The 16,259-nt window shown below is 54.4% G+C and overlaps 1 protein-coding gene across 1 annotated transcript in view; it reads right to left on the bottom strand.

The window, feature by feature from the left end:
* PIERCE1 (piercer of microtubule wall 1) overlaps positions 1–16,259 on the bottom strand; it is a 19,176-nt gene extending 2,917 nt beyond the window's left edge. The window contains exon 1 of the mRNA XM_056539622.1: positions 15,993–16,259. Within this exon, the coding sequence (XP_056395597.1) occupies positions 15,993–16,096 (104 nt within the window). The 5' untranslated portion in view covers positions 16,097–16,259. The remainder of the gene's footprint in view (positions 1–15,992) is intronic.

Raw genomic sequence — 16,259 nt, 5'->3', positions numbered from 1 at the left:
TCCCCCTCCTATAAGTATGTGCCCCCCCCTCCTATAAGTATGTGCCCCCCCCTCCTATAAGTATGTGCCCCCCCTCCCCTCCTATAAGTATGTGCCCCCCCTCCCTATAAGTATGTGCCCCCCCTCCTCTCCTATAAGTATGTGCCCCCCCTCCCCTCCTATAAGTATGTGCCCCCCTCCCCTCCTATAAGTATGTGCCCCCCCTCCCTATAAGTATGTGCCCCCCCCTCCTATAAGTATGTGCCCCCCCCTCCTATAAGTATGTGCCCCCCCTCCTATAAGTATGTGCCCCCCCTCCCCTCCTATAAGTATGTGCCCCCCCTCCCCTCCTATAAGTATGTGCCCCCCTCCCCTCCTATAAGTATGTGCCCCCCCTCCCCTCCTATAAGTATGTGCCCCCCCTCCCCTCCTATAAGTATGTGCCCCCTCCCCTCCTATAAGTATGTGCCCCCCTCCCCTCCTATAAGTATGTGCCCCCCCTCCTATAAGTATGTGCCCCCCCTCCCCTCCTATAAGTATGTGCCCCCCTCCCCTCCTATAAGTATGTGCCCCCCCTCCTATAAGTATGTGCCCCCCCTCCCCTCCTATAAGTATGTGCCCCCCCTCCCCTCCTATAAGTATGTGCCCCCCCCTCCTATAAGTATGTGCCCCCCCCCTCCTATAAGTATGTGCCCCCCCCCTCCTATAAGTATGTGCCCCCCCTCCTATAAGTATGTGCCCCCCCTCCCCTCCTATAAGTATGTGCCCCCCTCCTATAAGTATGTGCCCCCCCTCCTATAAGTATGTGCCCCCTCCCCTCCTATAAGTATGTGCCCCCCCTCCTATAAGTATGTGCCCCCCCTCCCTCCTATAAGTATGTGCCCCCCCCTCCTATAAGTATGTGCCCCCCCTCCTATAAGTATGTGCCCCCCCTCCCCTCCTATAAGTATGTGCCCCCCTCCCCTCCTATAAGTATGTGCCCCCCCTCCTATAAGTATGTGCCCCCCCTCCTATAAGTATGTGCCCCCCCTCCTATAAGTATGTGCCCCCCCTCCTATAAGTATGTGCCCCCCTCCTATAAGTATGTGCCCCCCTCCTATAAGTATGTGCCCCCCCTCCCCTCCTATAAGTATGTGCCCTCCCCTCCTATAAGTATGTGCCCCCCCCCTCCTATAAGTATGTGCCCCCCCCTCCTATAAGTATGTGCCCCCCCTCCTATAAGTATGTGCCCCCCTCCTATAAGTATGTGCCCCCCCTCCTATAAGTATGTGCCCCCCCTCCTATAAGTATGTGCCCCCCCTCCTATAAGTATGTGCCCCTCCCCTCCTATAAGTATGTGCCCCCTCCCCTCCTATAAGTATGTGCCCCCCTCCCCTCCTATAAGTATGTGCCCCCCCTCCTATAAGTATGTGCCCCCCCCTCCTATAAGTATGTGCCCCCCCTCCTATAAGTATGTGCCCCCCCCTCCTATAAGTATGTGCCCCCCCTCCTATAAGTATGTGCCCCCCCTCCTATAAGTATGTGCCCGCCCTCCTATAAGTATGTGCCCCCCCCTATATAAGTATGTGCCCCCCCCTATATAAGTATGTGCCCCCCCTGCCCTCCTATAAGTATGTGCCCCCTCTCCCCTCCTATAAGTATGTGCCCCCCCTCCTCTCCTATAAGTATGTGCCCCCCCTCCTCTCCTATAAGTATGTGCCCCCCCTCCCCTCCTATAAGTATGTGCCCCCCCTCCTATAAGTATGTGCCCCCCCCCTCCTATAAGTATGTGCCCCCCCCTCCTATAAGTATGTGCCCCCCCTCCTATAAGTATGTGCCCCCCTCCTATAAGTATGTGCCCCCCCTCCTATAAGTATGTGCCCCCCCCTCCTATAAGTATGTGCCCCCCCTCCTATAAGTATGTGCCCCCCCTCCTATAAGTATGTGCCCCCCTCCTATAAGTATGTGCCCCCCCCTCCTATAAGTATGTGCCCCCCCTATTTAAGTATGTGCCCCCCCTATATAAGTATGTGCCCCCCCTGCCCTCCTATAAGTATGTGCCCCCCCTCCCCTCCTATAAGTATGTGCCCCCCCTCCCCTCCTATAAGTATGTGCCCCCCCCTCCTATAAGTATGTGCCCCCCCTCCTCTCCTATAAGTATGTGCCCCCCCTCCCCTCCTATAAGTATGTGCCCCCCCTCCTCTCCTATAAGTATGTGCCCCCCCTCCTCTCCTATAATATGTGCCCCCCCCTCCTCTCCTATAAGTATGTGCCCCCCCCTCCCCTCCTATAAGTATGTGCCCCCTCCTCCTCTCCTATAAGTATGTGCCCCCCCTCCCCTCCTATAAGTATGTGCCCCCTCCTCCTCTCCTATAAGTATGTGCCCCCCCTCCCCTCCTATAAGTATGTGCCCCCCTCCTCCTCTCCTATAAGTATGTGCCCCCCCTCCTCTCCTATAAGTATGTGCCCCCCCTCCCCTCCTATAAGTATGTGCCCCCCCTCCTATAAGTATGTGCCCCCCCTCCCCTCCTATAAGTATGTGCCCCCCTCCTATAAGTATGTGCCCCCCCTCCCCTCCTATAAGTATGTGCCCCCCTCCTATAAGTATGTGCCCCCCCTCCCCTCCTATAAGTATGTGCCCCCCCTCCCCTCCTATAAGTATGTGCCCCCCCTATTTAAGTATGTGCCCCCCCTATATAAGTATGTGCCCCCCCTGCCCTCCTATAAGTATGTGCCCCCCCTCCCCTCCTATAAGTATGTGCCCCCCCTCCCCTCCTATAAGTATGTGCCCCCCCTCCTATAAGTATGTGCCCCCCCTCCTCTCCTATAAGTATGTGCCCCCCCTCCCCTCCTATAAGTATGTGCCCCCCCTCCTCTCCTATAAGTATGTGCCCCCCCTCCTCTCCTATAATATGTGCCCCCCCCTCCTCTCCTATAAGTATGTGCCCCCCCTCCCCTCCTATAAGTATGTGCCCCCTCCTCCTCTCCTATAAGTATGTGCCCCCCCCTCCCCTCCTATAAGTATGTGCCCCCTCCTCCTCTCCTATAAGTATGTGCCCCCCCTCCCCTCCTATAAGTATGTGCCCCCTCCTCCTCTCCTATAAGTATGTGCCCCCCCTCCTCTCCTATAAGTATGTGCCCCCCCTCCCCTCCTATAAGTATGTGCCCCCCCCTCCTATAAGTATGTGCCCCCCCTCCCCTCCTATAAGTATGTGCCCCCCTCCTATAAGTATGTGCCCCCCCTCCCCTCCTATAAGTATGTGCCCCCCTCCTATAAGTATGTGCCCCCCCTCCCCTCCTATAAGTATGTGCCCCCCCTCCCCTCCTATAAGTATGTGCCCCCCCTCCTCTCCTATAAGTATGTGCCCCCCCTCCCCTCCTATAAGTATGTGCCCCCCCTCCTATAAGTATGTGCCCCCCCCTCCTATAAGTATGTGCCCCCCCTCCTATAAGTATGTGCCCCCCCTCCTATAAGTATGTGCCCCCCCTCCTATAAGTATGTGCCCCCCCTCCTATAAGTATGTGCCCCCCTCCTATAAGTATGTGCCCCTCCTCCTATAAGTATGTGCCCCCCCTCATATAAGTATGTGCCCCCCCTATATAAGTATGTGCCCCCCTATATAAGTATGTGCCCCCCCTCCCCTCCTATAAGTATGTGCCCCCCCTCCCCTCCTATAAGTATGTGCCCCCCTCCCCTCCTATAAGTATGTGCCCCCCTCCCCTCCTATAAGTATGTGCCCCCCCCTCCTATAAGTATGTGCCCCCCCCCTCCTATAAGTATGTGCCCCCCCTCCTATAAGTATGTGCCTCCCCTCCTATAAGTATGTGCCCCCCCCCTCCTATAAGTATGTGCCCCCCCCTCCTATAAGTATGTGCCCCCCCCTCCTATAAGTATGTGCCCCCCCTCCTATAAGTATGTGCCCCCCCCTCCTATAAGTATGTGCCCCCCCTCCTATAAGTATGTGCCCCCCCCTCCTATAAGTATGTGCGCCCCCCTCCTATAAGTATGTGCCCCCCCTCCTATAAGTATGTGCCCCCCCTCCTATAAGTATGTGCCCCCCCCTCCTATAAGTATGTGCCCCCCCTATATAAGTATGTGCCCCCCCTCCCCTCCTATAAGTATGTGCCCCCCCTCCTATCCTATAAGTATGTGCCCCCCCTCCCCTCCTATAAGTATGTGTCCCCCCTCCCCTCCTATAAGTATGTGTCCCCCCTCCCCTCCTATAAGTATGTGTCCCCCCTCCCCTCCTATAAGTATGTGCCCCCCCTCCTATCCTATAAGTATGTGCCCCCCCTCCCCTCCTATAAGTATGTGCCCCCCCTCCTATCCTATAAGTATGTGCCCCCCCTATATAAGTATGTGCCCCCCCTCCTCTCCTATAAGTATGTGCCCCCCCTCCTATAAGTATGTGCCCCCCCTCCCCTCCTATAAGTATGTGCCCCCCCTCCCCTACTATAAGTATGTGCCCCCCCTCCTCTCCTATAAGTATGTGCCCCCCCTCCCCTCCTATAAGTATGTGCCCCCCCTCCTATAAGTATGTGCCCCCCCTCCTCTCCTATAAGTATGTGCCCCCCCTCCTCTCCTATAAGTAAGTGCCCCCCTCCTCTCCTATAAGTATGTGCCCCCCTCCCCTCCTATAAGTATGTGCCCCCCCTCCCCTCCTATAAGTATGTGCCCCCCCTCCTCTCCTATAAGTATGTGCCCCCCCTCCCCTCCTATCAGTATGTGCCCCCCCTCCTCTCCTATAAGTATGTGCCCCCCCCTCCCCTCCTATAATATGTGCCCCCCCCTCCTCTCCTATAAGTATGTGCCCCCCCTCCCCTCCTATAAGTATGTGCCCCTCCTCCTCTCCTATAAGTATGTGCCCCCCCTCCTATAAGTATATGCCCCCCCTCATATAAGTATGTGCCCCCCCTCCTATAAGTATATGCCCCCCCTCATATAAGTATGTGCCCCCCCCTCCTATAAGTATATGCCCCCCTATATAAGTATGTGCCCCCCCTATATAAGTATGTGCCCCCCCTATATAAGTATGTGCCCCCCTATATAAGTATGCCCCCCCTATATATGTGCCCCCCTATATAAGTATGTACCCCCCCTATATAAGTATGTGCCCCCTATATAAGTATGTACCCCCCCCTATATAAGTATGTGCCCCCCCTATATAAGTATGTGCCCCCTATATAAGTATGTACCCCCCCCCTATATAAGTATGTGCCCCCCTATATAAGTATGTGCCCCCTCCTATAGGTATGTGCCCCCCCTCCTTATATAAGTATGTGCCCCCCCTCCTATAAGTATGTGCCCCCTATATAAGTATGTGCCCCCCCCTCCTTATATAAGTATGTGCCCCCCCTCCTATAAGTATGTGCCCCCCTCCTATAAGTATATGCCCCCCCTTATATAAGTATGTGCCCCCCTATATAAGTATGTGCCCCCCCCTCCCCTCCTATAAGTATGTGCCCCCCCCTCCTATAAGTATGTGCCCCCCCTTATATAAGTATGTGCCCCCCCTCCTATAAGTATGTGCCCCCCCTCCTCTCCTATAAGTATATGCCCCCCCTTATATAAGTATGTGCCCCCCTATATAAGTATGTGCCCCCCCTCCCCTCCTATAAGTATGTGCCCCCCCCTCCTATAAGTATGTGCCCCCCCTTATATAAGTATGTGCCCCCCCCTCCTATAAGTATGTGCCCCCCCTCCTCTCCTATAAGTATGTGCCCCTCCCCTCCTATAAGTATGTGCCCCCCCTCCCCTCCTATAAGTATGTGCCCCCCCTCCCCTCCTATAAGTATGTGCCCCCCCTCCTATAAGTATGTGCCCCCCCTCCTATAAGTATGTGCCCCCCCCTCCTATAAGTATGTGCCCCCCCTCCTATAAGCATGTGCCCCCCCTCCTATAAGCATGTGCCCCCCCTCCTATAAGTATGTGCCCCCCCTCCTATAAGTATGTGCCCCCCCTCCTATAAGTATGTGCCCCCCCTCCTATAAGTATGTGCCCCCCCTCCTATAATGTATGTGCCCCCCTCCTATAAGTATGTGCCCCCCCTTATATAAGTATGTGCCCCCCTATATAAGTATGTGCCCCCCCCTATATAAGTATGTCCCCCCTATATATATGCCCCCCCTATATATGTGCCCCCTATATAAGTATGTACCCCCCTATATAAGTATGTGCCCCCCCCTATATAAGTATGTCCCCCCTATATATATGCCCCCCCTATATATGTGCCCCCTATATAAGTATGTACCCCCCTATATAAGTATGTACCCCCCCCTATATATAAGTATGTGCCCCCCCCCCTATATAAGTATGTACCCCCCCTATATAAGTATGTGCCCCCCCTCCTATAAGTATGTGCCCCCCCTAATATAAGTATGTGCCCCCCCTAATATAAGTATGTGCCCCCCCTAATATAAGTATGTGCCCCCCCTCCCCTCCTATAAGTATGTGCCCCCCCCTCCTATAAGTATGTGCCCCCTCCCCTTATATAAGTATGTGCCCCCCCCTCCTATAAGTATGTGCCCCCCCCCCTCCTATAAGTATGTGCCCCCTCCCCTTATATAAGTATGTGCCCCCCCCATATAGGCATGTGCCCCCCCCCTCCTTATATAAGTATGTACCCCCCCTATATAAGTATGTGCCCCCCCTCCTATAAGTATGTGCCCCCCCCCCTACTATAAGTATGTGCCCCCCCCTCCTATAAGTATGTGCCCCCTCCCCTTATATAAGTATGTGCCCCCCCCCATATAGGTATGTGCCCCCCCCTGCTTATATAAGTATGTGCCCCCCCTCCTATAAGTATGTGCCCCCCTCCCCTCCTATAAGTATGTGCCCCCCCTCCTATAAGTATGTGCCCTCCCCTCCTATAAGTATGTGCCCCCCCCTCCTATAAGTATGTGCCCCCCCCTCCTATAAGTATGTGCCCCCCCTCCTATAAGTATGTGCCCCCCCTCCCCTCCTATAAGTATGTGCCCCCCCTCCCCTCCTATAAGTATGTGCCCCCCCCTCCTATAAGTATGTGCCCCCCCTCCTATAAGTATGTGCCCCCCCTCCTATAAGTATGTGCCCCCCTCCTATAAGTATGTGCCCCCCCTCCCCTCCTATAAGTATGTGCCCCCCTCCTATAAGTATGTGCCCCCCTCCTATAAGTATGTGCCCCCCCTCCTATAAGTATGTGCCCCCCCTCCTATAAGTATGTGCCCCCCTCCTATAAGTATGTGCCCCCCCTCCCCTCCTATAAGTATGTGCCCCCCTCCTATAAGTATGTGCCCCCCCTCCTATAAGTATGTGCCCCCCCTCCTATAAGTATGTGCCCCCCCTCCTATAAGTATGTGCCCCCCCTCCTATAAGTATGTGCCCCTCCCCTCCTATAAGTATGTGCCCCCCTCCCCTCCTATAAGTATGTGCCCCCCTCCCCTCCTATAAGTATGTGCCCCCCTCCTATAAGTATGTGCCCCCCCTCCTATAAGTATGTGCCCCCCCTCCTATAAGTATGTGCCCCCCTCCTATAAGTATGTGCCCCCCCTCCTATAAGTATGTGCCCCCCCTCCTATAAGTATGTGCCCCCCCCTCCTATAAGTATGTGCCCCCCCTCCTATAAGTATGTGCCCCCCCTCCTATAAGTATGTGCCCGCCCTCCTATAAGTATGTGCCCCCCCCCTATATAAGTATGTGCCCCCCCCTATATAAGTATGTGCCCCCCCCTATATAAGTATGTGCCCCCCCTGCCCTCCTATAAGTATGTGCCCCCTCTCCCCTCCTATAAGTATGTGCCCCCCCTCCTCTCCTATAAGTATGTGCCCCCCCTCCCCTCCTATAAGTATGTGCCCCCCCTCCTATAAGTATGTGCCCCCCCCTCCTATAAGTATGTGCCCCCCCTCCTATAAGTATGTGCCCCCCCTCCTATAAGTATGTGCCCCCCTCCTATAAGTATGTGCCCCCCCTCCTATAAGTATGTGCCCCCCCCTCCTATAAGTATGTGCCCCCCCTCCTATAAGTATGTGCCCCCCCCTCCTATAAGTATGTGCCCCCCCTCCTATAAGTATGTGCCCCCCTCCTATAAGTATGTGCCCCCCCTCCTATAAGTATGTGCCCCCCCTCCTATAAGTATGTGCCCCCCCTCCTATAAGTATGTGCCCCCCCTCCTATAATGTATGTGCCCCCCTCCTATAAGTATGTGCCCCCCCTTATATAAGTATGTGCCCCCCTATATAAGTATGTGCCCCCCCCTATATAAGTATGTCCCCCCTATATATATGCCCCCCCTATATATGTGCCCCCTATATAAGTATGTACCCCCCTATATAAGTATGTGCCCCCCCTATATAAGTATGTCCCCCCTATATATATGCCCCCCCTATATATGTGCCCCCTATATAAGTATGTACCCCCCTATATAAGTATGTGCCCCCCCCTATATATAAGTATGTGCCCCCCCCCCTATATAAGTATGTACCCCCCCTATATAAGTATGTGCCCCCCCTCCTATAAGTATGTGCCCCCCCTAATATAAGTATGTGCCCCCTAATATAAGTATGTGCCCCCCCTAATATAAGTATGTGCCCCCCCTCCCCTCCTATAAGTATGTGCCCCCCCTCCTATAAGTATGTGCCCCCTCCCCTTATATAAGTATGTGCCCCCCCCCCCTCCTATAAGTATGTGCCCCCCCCCCTCCTATAAGTATGTGCCCCCTCCCCTTATATAAGTATGTGCCCCCCCCATATAGGCATGTGCCCCCCCCCTCCTTATATAAGTATGTACCCCCCCTATATAAGTATGTGCCCCCCCTCCTATAAGTATGTGCCCCCCCCTACTATAAGTATGTGCCCCCCCCTCCTATAAGTATGTGCCCCCTCCCCTTATATAAGTATGTGCCCCCCCCATATAGGTATGTGCCCCCCCCTGCTTATATAAGTATGTGCCCCCCCTCCTATAAGTATGTGCCCCCCTCCCCTCCTATAAGTATGTGCCCCCCCTCCTATAAGTATGTGCCCTCCCCTCCTATAAGTATGTGCCCCCCCCTCCTATAAGTATGTGCCCCCCCTCCCCTCCTATAAGTATGTGCCCCCCCTCCCCTCCTATAAGTATGTGCCCCCCCTCCCCTCCTATAAGTATGTGCCCCCCCTCCCCTCCTATAAGTATGTGCCCCCCCTCCTATAAGTATGTGCCCCCCCTCCTATAAGTATGTGCCCCCCTCCTATAAGTATGTGCCCCCCCTCCCCTCCTATAAGTATGTGCCCCCCTCCTATAAGTATGTGCCCCCCTCCTATAAGTATGTGCCCCCCCTCCTATAAGTATGTGCCCCCCCTCCTATAAGTATGTGCCCCCCCTCCTATAAGTATGTGCCCCCCCTCCTATAAGTATGTGCCCCTCCCCTCCTATAAGTATGTGCCCCCCTCCCCTCCTATAAGTATGTGCCCCCCTCCCCTCCTATAAGTATGTGCCCCCCTCCTATAAGTATGTGCCCCCCCTCCTATAAGTATGTGCCCCCCCTCCTATAAGTATGTGCCCCCCCTCCTATAAGTATGTGCCCCCCCTCCTATAAGTATGTGCCCCCCCTCCTATAAGTATGTGCCCCCCCTCCTATAAGTATGTGCCCCCCCCTCCTATAAGTATGTGCCCCCCCTCCTATAAGTATGTGCCCCCCCTCCTATAAGTATGTGCCCGCCCTCCTATAAGTATGTGCCCCCCCCTATATAAGTATGTGCCCCCCCCTATATAAGTATGTGCCCCCCCTGCCCTCCTATAAGTATGTGCCCCCTCTCCCCTCCTATAAGTATGTGCCCCCCCTCCTCTCCTATAAGTATGTGCCCCCCCTCCCCTCCTATAAGTATGTGCCCCCCCTCCTATAAGTATGTGCCCCCCCCTCCTATAAGTATGTGCCCCCCCTCCTATAAGTATGTGCCCCCCCTCCTATAAGTATGTGCCCCCCTCCTATAAGTATGTGCCCCCCCTCCTATAAGTATGTGCCCCCCCCTCCTATAAGTATGTGCCCCCCTCCTATAAGTATGTGCCCCCCCCTCCTATAAGTATGTGCCCCCCCTCCTATAAGTATGTGCCCCCCCTCCTATAAGTATGTGCCCCCCTCCTATAAGTATGTGCCCCCCCTCCTATAAGTATGTGCCCCCCCTATTTAAGTATGTGCCCCCCCCTATATAAGTATGTGCCCCCCCTCCCCTCCTATAAGTATGTGCCCCCCCTCCCCTCCTATAAGTATGTGCCCCCCCTCCTCTCCTATAAGTATGTGCCCCCCCTCCTCTCCTATAATATGTGCCCCCCCCTCCTCTCCTATAAGTATGTGCCCCCCCTCCCCTCCTATAAGTATGTGCCCCCTCCTCCTCTCCTATAAGTATGTGCCCCCCCTCCCCTCCTATAAGTATGTGCCCCCTCCTCCTCTCCTATAAGTATGTGCCCCCCCTCCTATAAGTATGTGCCCCCCTCCTATAAGTATGTGCCCCCCCTCCTATAAGTATGTGCCCCCCCCTATATAAGTATGTGCCCCCCCTCCCCTCCTATAAGTATGTGCCCCCCCTCCTATAAGTATGTGCCCCCCCTCCCCTCCTATAAGTATGTGCCCCCCTCCTATAAGTATGTGCCCCCCCTCCCCTCCTATAAGTATGTGCCCCCCTCCTATAAGTATGTGCCCCCCCTCCCCTTCTATAAGTATGTGCCCCCCTCCTCTCCTATAAGTATGTGCCCCCCCTCCCCTCCTATAAGTATGTGCCCCCCCTCCTATAAGTATGTGCCCCCCCTCCTATAAGTATGTGCCCCCCCTCCTATAAGTATGTGCCCCCCCTCCTATAAGTATGTGCCCCCCCTCCTATAAGTATGTGCCCCCCCTCCTATAAGTATGTGCCCCCCCTCCTATAAGTATGTGCCCCTCCTCCTATAAGTATGTGCCCCCCCTCATATAAGTATGTGCCCCCCCTATATAAGTATGTGCCCCCCTATATAAGTATGTGCCCCCCCTCCCCTCCTATAAGTATGTGCCCCCCCTCCCCTCCTATAAGTATGTGCCCCCCCTCCCCTCCTATAAGTATGTGCCCCCCTCCCCTCCTATAAGTATGTGCCCCCCTCCCCTCCTATAAGTATGTGCCCCCCCCTCCTATAAGTATGTGCCCCCCCCCCTCCTATAAGTATGTGCCCCCCCTCCTATAAGTATGTGCCTCCCCTCCTATAAGTATGTGCCCCCCCCTCCTATAAGTATGTGCCCCCCCTCCTATAAGTATGTGCCCCCCCCTCCTATAAGTATGTGCCCCCCTACTATAAGTATGTGCCCCCCCTCCTATAAGTATGTGCCCCCCCTCCTATAAGTATGTGCTCCCCTCCTATAAGTATGTGCCCCCCCTCCTATAAGTATGTGCCCCCCTCCTATAAGTATGTGCCCCCCCTCCTATAAGTATGTGCCCCCCCTCCTATAAGTATGTGCCCCCCCTATATAAGTATGTGCCCCCCCTCCCCTCCTATAAGTATGTGCCCCCCCCTCCTCTCCTATAAGTATGTGCCCCCCCTCCTCTCCTATAAGTATGTGCCCCCCCTCCTCTCCTATAAGTATGTGCCCCCCTCCTCTCCTATAAGTATGTGCCCCCCCTCCCCTCCTATAAGTATGTGCCCCCCCTCCTATCCTATAAGTATGTGCCCCCCCCTCCTCTCCTATAAGTATGTGCCCCCCCTCCTCTCCTATAAGTATGTGCCCCCCCTCCTCTCCTATAAGTATGTGCCCCCCCTCCCCTCCTATAAGTATGTGCCCCCCCTCCTATCCTATAAGTATGTGCCCCCCCTCCCCTCCTATAAGTATGTGCCCCCCCTCCCCTCCTATAAGTATGTGCCCCCCCTCCTATCCTATAAGTATGTGCCCCCCCTCCCCTCCTATAAGTATGTGCCCCCCCTCCCCTCCTATAAGTATGTGCCCCCCCTCCCCTCCTATAAGTATGTGCCCGCCCTCCTATAAGTATGTGCCCCCCCCTATATAAGTATGTGCCCCCCCCTATATAAGTATGTGCCCCCCCTCCTCTCCTATAAGTATGTGCCCCCCCTCCCCTCCTATAAGTATGTGCCCCCCCTCCCCTCCTATAAGTATGTGCCCCCCCTCCCCTCCTATAAGTATGTGCCCCCCCTCCTATAAGTATGTGCCCCCCCTCCTATAAGTATGTGCCCCCCCTCCTATAAGTATGTGCCCCCCCTCCTATAAGTATGTGCCCCCCCTCCTATAAGTATGTGCCCCCCCTCCTATAAGTATGTGCCCCCCCTCATATAAGTATGTGCCCCCCCTATATAAGTATGTGCCCCCCTATATAAGTATGTGCCCCCCCTCCCCTCCTATAAGTATGTGCCCCCCCTCCCCTCCTATAAGTATGTGCCCCCCCTCCCCTCCTATAAGTATGTGCCCCCCTCCCCTCCTATAAGTATGTGCCCCCCTCCCCTCCTATAAGTATGTGCCCCCCCCTCCTATAAGTATGTGCCCCCCCCCTCCTATAAGTATGTGCCCCCCCTCCTATAAGTATGTGCCTCCCCTCCTATAAGTATGTGCCCCCCCCTCCTATAAGTATGTGCCCCCCCTCCTATAAGTATGTGCCCCCCCCTCCTATAAGTATGTGCCCCCCCTCCTATAAGTATGTGCTCCCCTCCTATAAGTATGTGCCCCCCCTCCTATAAGTATGTGCCCCCCTCCTATAAGTATGTGCCCCCCCTCCTATAAGTATGTGCCCCCCCTCCTATAAGTATGTGCCCCCCCTATATAAGTATGTGCCCCCCCTCCCCTCCTATAAGTATGTGCCCCCCTCCTCTCCTATAAGTATGTGCCCCCCCTCCCCTCCTATAAGTATGTGCCCCCCCTCCTATCCTATAAGTATGTGCCCCCCCTCCCCTCCTATAAGTATGTGCCCCCCCTATATAAGTATGTGCCCCCCCTCCTCTCCTATAAGTATGTGCCCCCCCTCCCCTCCTATAAGTATGTGCCCCCCCTCCCCTCCTATAAGTATGTGCCCCCCCTCCCCTCCTATAAGTATGTGCCCCCCCTCCTATAAGTATGTGCCCCCCTCCCCTCCTATAAGTATGTGCCCCCCCTCCTATAAGTATGTGCCCCCCCTCCTATAAGTATGTGCCCCCCCTCCTCTCCTATAAGTATGTGCCCCCCCTCCCCTCCTATAAGTATTTGCCCCCCCTCCTATAAGTATGTGCCCCCCCTCCTCTCCTATAAGTATGTGCCCCCCCTCCTCTCCTATAAGTAAGTGCCCCCCTCCTCTCCTATAAGTATGTGCCCCCCCTCCCCTCCTATAAGTATGTGCCCCCCCTCCTCTCCTATCAGTATGTGCCCCCCCTCCCCTCCTATCAGTATGTGCTCTCCCCTCCTATAAGTATGTGCCCCCCCTCCCCTCCTATAAGTATGTGCCCCCCCTCCTCTCCTATAAGTATGTGCCCCCCCTCCCCTCCTATCAGTATGTGCCCCCCCTCCTCTCCTATAAGTATGTGCCCCCCTCCCCTCCTATCAGTATGTGCCCCCCCTCCTCTCCTATAAGTATGTGCCCCCCCCTCCCCTCCTATAATATGTGCCCCCCCCTCCTCTCCTATAAGTATGTGCCCCCCCTCCCCTCCTATAAGTATGTGCCCCTCCTCCTCTCCTATAAGTATGTGCCCCCCCTCCTATAAGTATATGCCCCCCCTCATATAAGTATGTGCCCCCCCTCCTATAAGTATATGCCCCCCCTCATATAAGTATGTGCCCCCCCTCCTATAAGTATATGCCCCCCCTATATAAGTATGTGCCCCCCCTATATAAGTATGTGCCCCCCCTATATAAGTATGCCCCCCCTATATATGTGCCCCCCTATATAAGTATGTACCCCCCCTATATAAGTATGTGCCCCCTATATAAGTATGTACCCCCCTATATAAGTATGTGCCCCCCCCTATATAAGTATGTGCCCCCCTATATAAGTATGTGCCCCCCTCCTATAGGTATGTGCCCCCCCTCCTTATATAAGTATGTGCCCCCCCTCCTATAAGTATGTGCCCCCTATATAAGTATGTGCCCCCCCCCCTCCTTATATAAGTATGTGCCCCCCCTCCTATAAGTATGTGCCCCCCTCCTATAAGTATATGCCCCCCCTTATATAAGTATGTGCCCCCCTATATAAGTATGTGCCCCCCCTCCCCTCCTATAAGTATGTGCCCCCCCCTCCTATAAGTATGTGCCCCCCCCCCTCCTATAAGTATGTGCCCCCCCTCCTCTCCTATAAGTATGTGCCCCTCCCCTCCTATAAGTATGTGCCCCCCCTCCCCTCCTATAAGTATGTGCCCCCCCTCCCCTCCTATAAGTATGTGCCCCCCCTCCTATAAGTATGTGCCCCCCCTCCTATAAGTATGTGCCCCCCCTCCTATAAGTATGTGCCCCCCCCTCCTATAAGTATGTGCCCCCCCTCCTATAAGCATGTGCCCCCCCTCCTATAAGTATGTGCCCCCCCTCCTATAAGTATGTGCCCCCCCCTCCTATAAGTATGTGCCCCCCCTCCTATAAGTATGTGCCCCCCCTCCTATAATGTATGTGCCCCCCTCCTATAAGTATGTGCCCCCCCTTATATAAGTATGTGCCCCCCTATATAAGTATGTGCCCCCCCCTATATAAGTATGTCCCCCCTATATATATGCCCCCCCTATATATGTGCCCCCTATATAAGTATGTACCCCCCTATATAAGTATGTGCCCCCCCCTATATAAGTATGTCCCCCCTATATATATGCCCCCCCTATATATGTGCCCCCTATATAAGTATGTACCCCCCTATATAAGTATGTGCCCCCCCTATATATAAGTATGTGCCCCCCCCTATATAAGTATGTACCCCCCCTATATAAGTATGTGCCCCCCCTCCTATAAGTATGTGCCCCCCCTAATATAAGTATGTGCCCCCCCTAATATAAGTATGTGCCCCCCCTCCCCTCCTATAAGTATGTGCCCCCCCTCCTATAAGTATGTGCCCCCTCCCCTTATATAAGTATGTGCCCCCCCCTCCTATAAGTATGTGCCCCCCCCCCTCCTATAAGTATGTGCCCCCTCCCCTTATATAAGTATGTGCCCCCCCCCATATAGGTATGTGCCCCCCCCCCCTTATATAAGTATGTACCCCCCCTATATAAGTATGTGCCCCCCCTCCTATAAGTATGTGCCCCCCCCCTACTATAAGTATGTGCCCCCCCTCCTATAAGTATGTGCCCCCTCCCCTTATATAAGTATGTGCCCCCCCCCATATAGGTATGTGCCCCCCCCTGCTTATATAAGTATGTGCCCCCCCTCCTATAAGTATGTGCCCCCCCCCCTACTATAAGTATGTGCCCCCCCCTCCTATAAGTATGTGCCCCCTCCCCTTATATAAGTATGTGCCCCCCCCATATAGGTATGTGCCCCCCCCCTGCTTATATAAGTATGTGCCCCCCCTCCTATAAGTATGTGCCCCCCCTCCTATAAGTATGTGCCCCCCCTCCTATAAGTATGTGCCCCCCCTCCTATAAGTATGTGCCCCCCCTCCTATAAGTATGTGCCCCCCCTCCTATAAGTATGTGCCCCCCTCCTATAAGTATGTGCCCCCTCCCCTTATATAAGTATGTGCCCCCCCCTCCTATAAGTATGTGCCCCCTCCCCTTATATAAGTATGTGCCCCCCCCATATAGGTATGTGCCCCCCCCCCTGCTTATATAAGTATGTGCCCCCCCTCCTATAAGTATGTGCCCCCCCTCCTATAAGTATGTGCCCCCCCTCCTATAAGTATGTGCCCCCCCTCCTATAAGTATGTGCCCCCCTCCTATAAGTATGTGCCCCCTCCCCTTATATAAGTATGTGCCCCCCCCATATAGGTATGTGCCCCCCCTCCTTATATAAGTATGTGCCCCCCCTCCTATAAGTATATGCCCCCCCCCCCCCCCCCCCCCTGTATATATATATGGGGGCCCCGCAGTGATGCTCTGTCCCGCAGATCCCGGGGCCCCACATGATATAATTGCCCCTTTTACCCCCATTCATGCGGTCCTTCCTCACCTGTATCCTCCTCTCCACGTCTCCGGCTGCTGGAACCTTCCCGGGAGGTCGCTCTGCACCCGGTAATAGTCTCCGGTCCTCGGGGGCCCCGGGGGCTCAGACATGGCGGCTCCTCACACTCCGCGTCCTGATGGTCACACAATCCCGGACACTGTTGCTAGGAGACAGAGCAACAAAGTATCCGCGTCCGGCAGGGGGTGTGGCCATGGCGTTAGGGGCGGGGTCTCATTGATGTAGAGCGGCTGCTGCACAACTACAACTCCCAGC

Source organism: Hyla sarda, chromosome 9 (assembly GCF_029499605.1).
Source record: "Hyla sarda isolate aHylSar1 chromosome 9, aHylSar1.hap1, whole genome shotgun sequence".
Classification (NCBI taxonomy): Eukaryota; Metazoa; Chordata; class Amphibia; order Anura; family Hylidae; genus Hyla; species Hyla sarda.
Note: the sequence above shows the minus strand (reverse complement) of the source record. Positions and strands in the feature narration are given on the sequence as shown.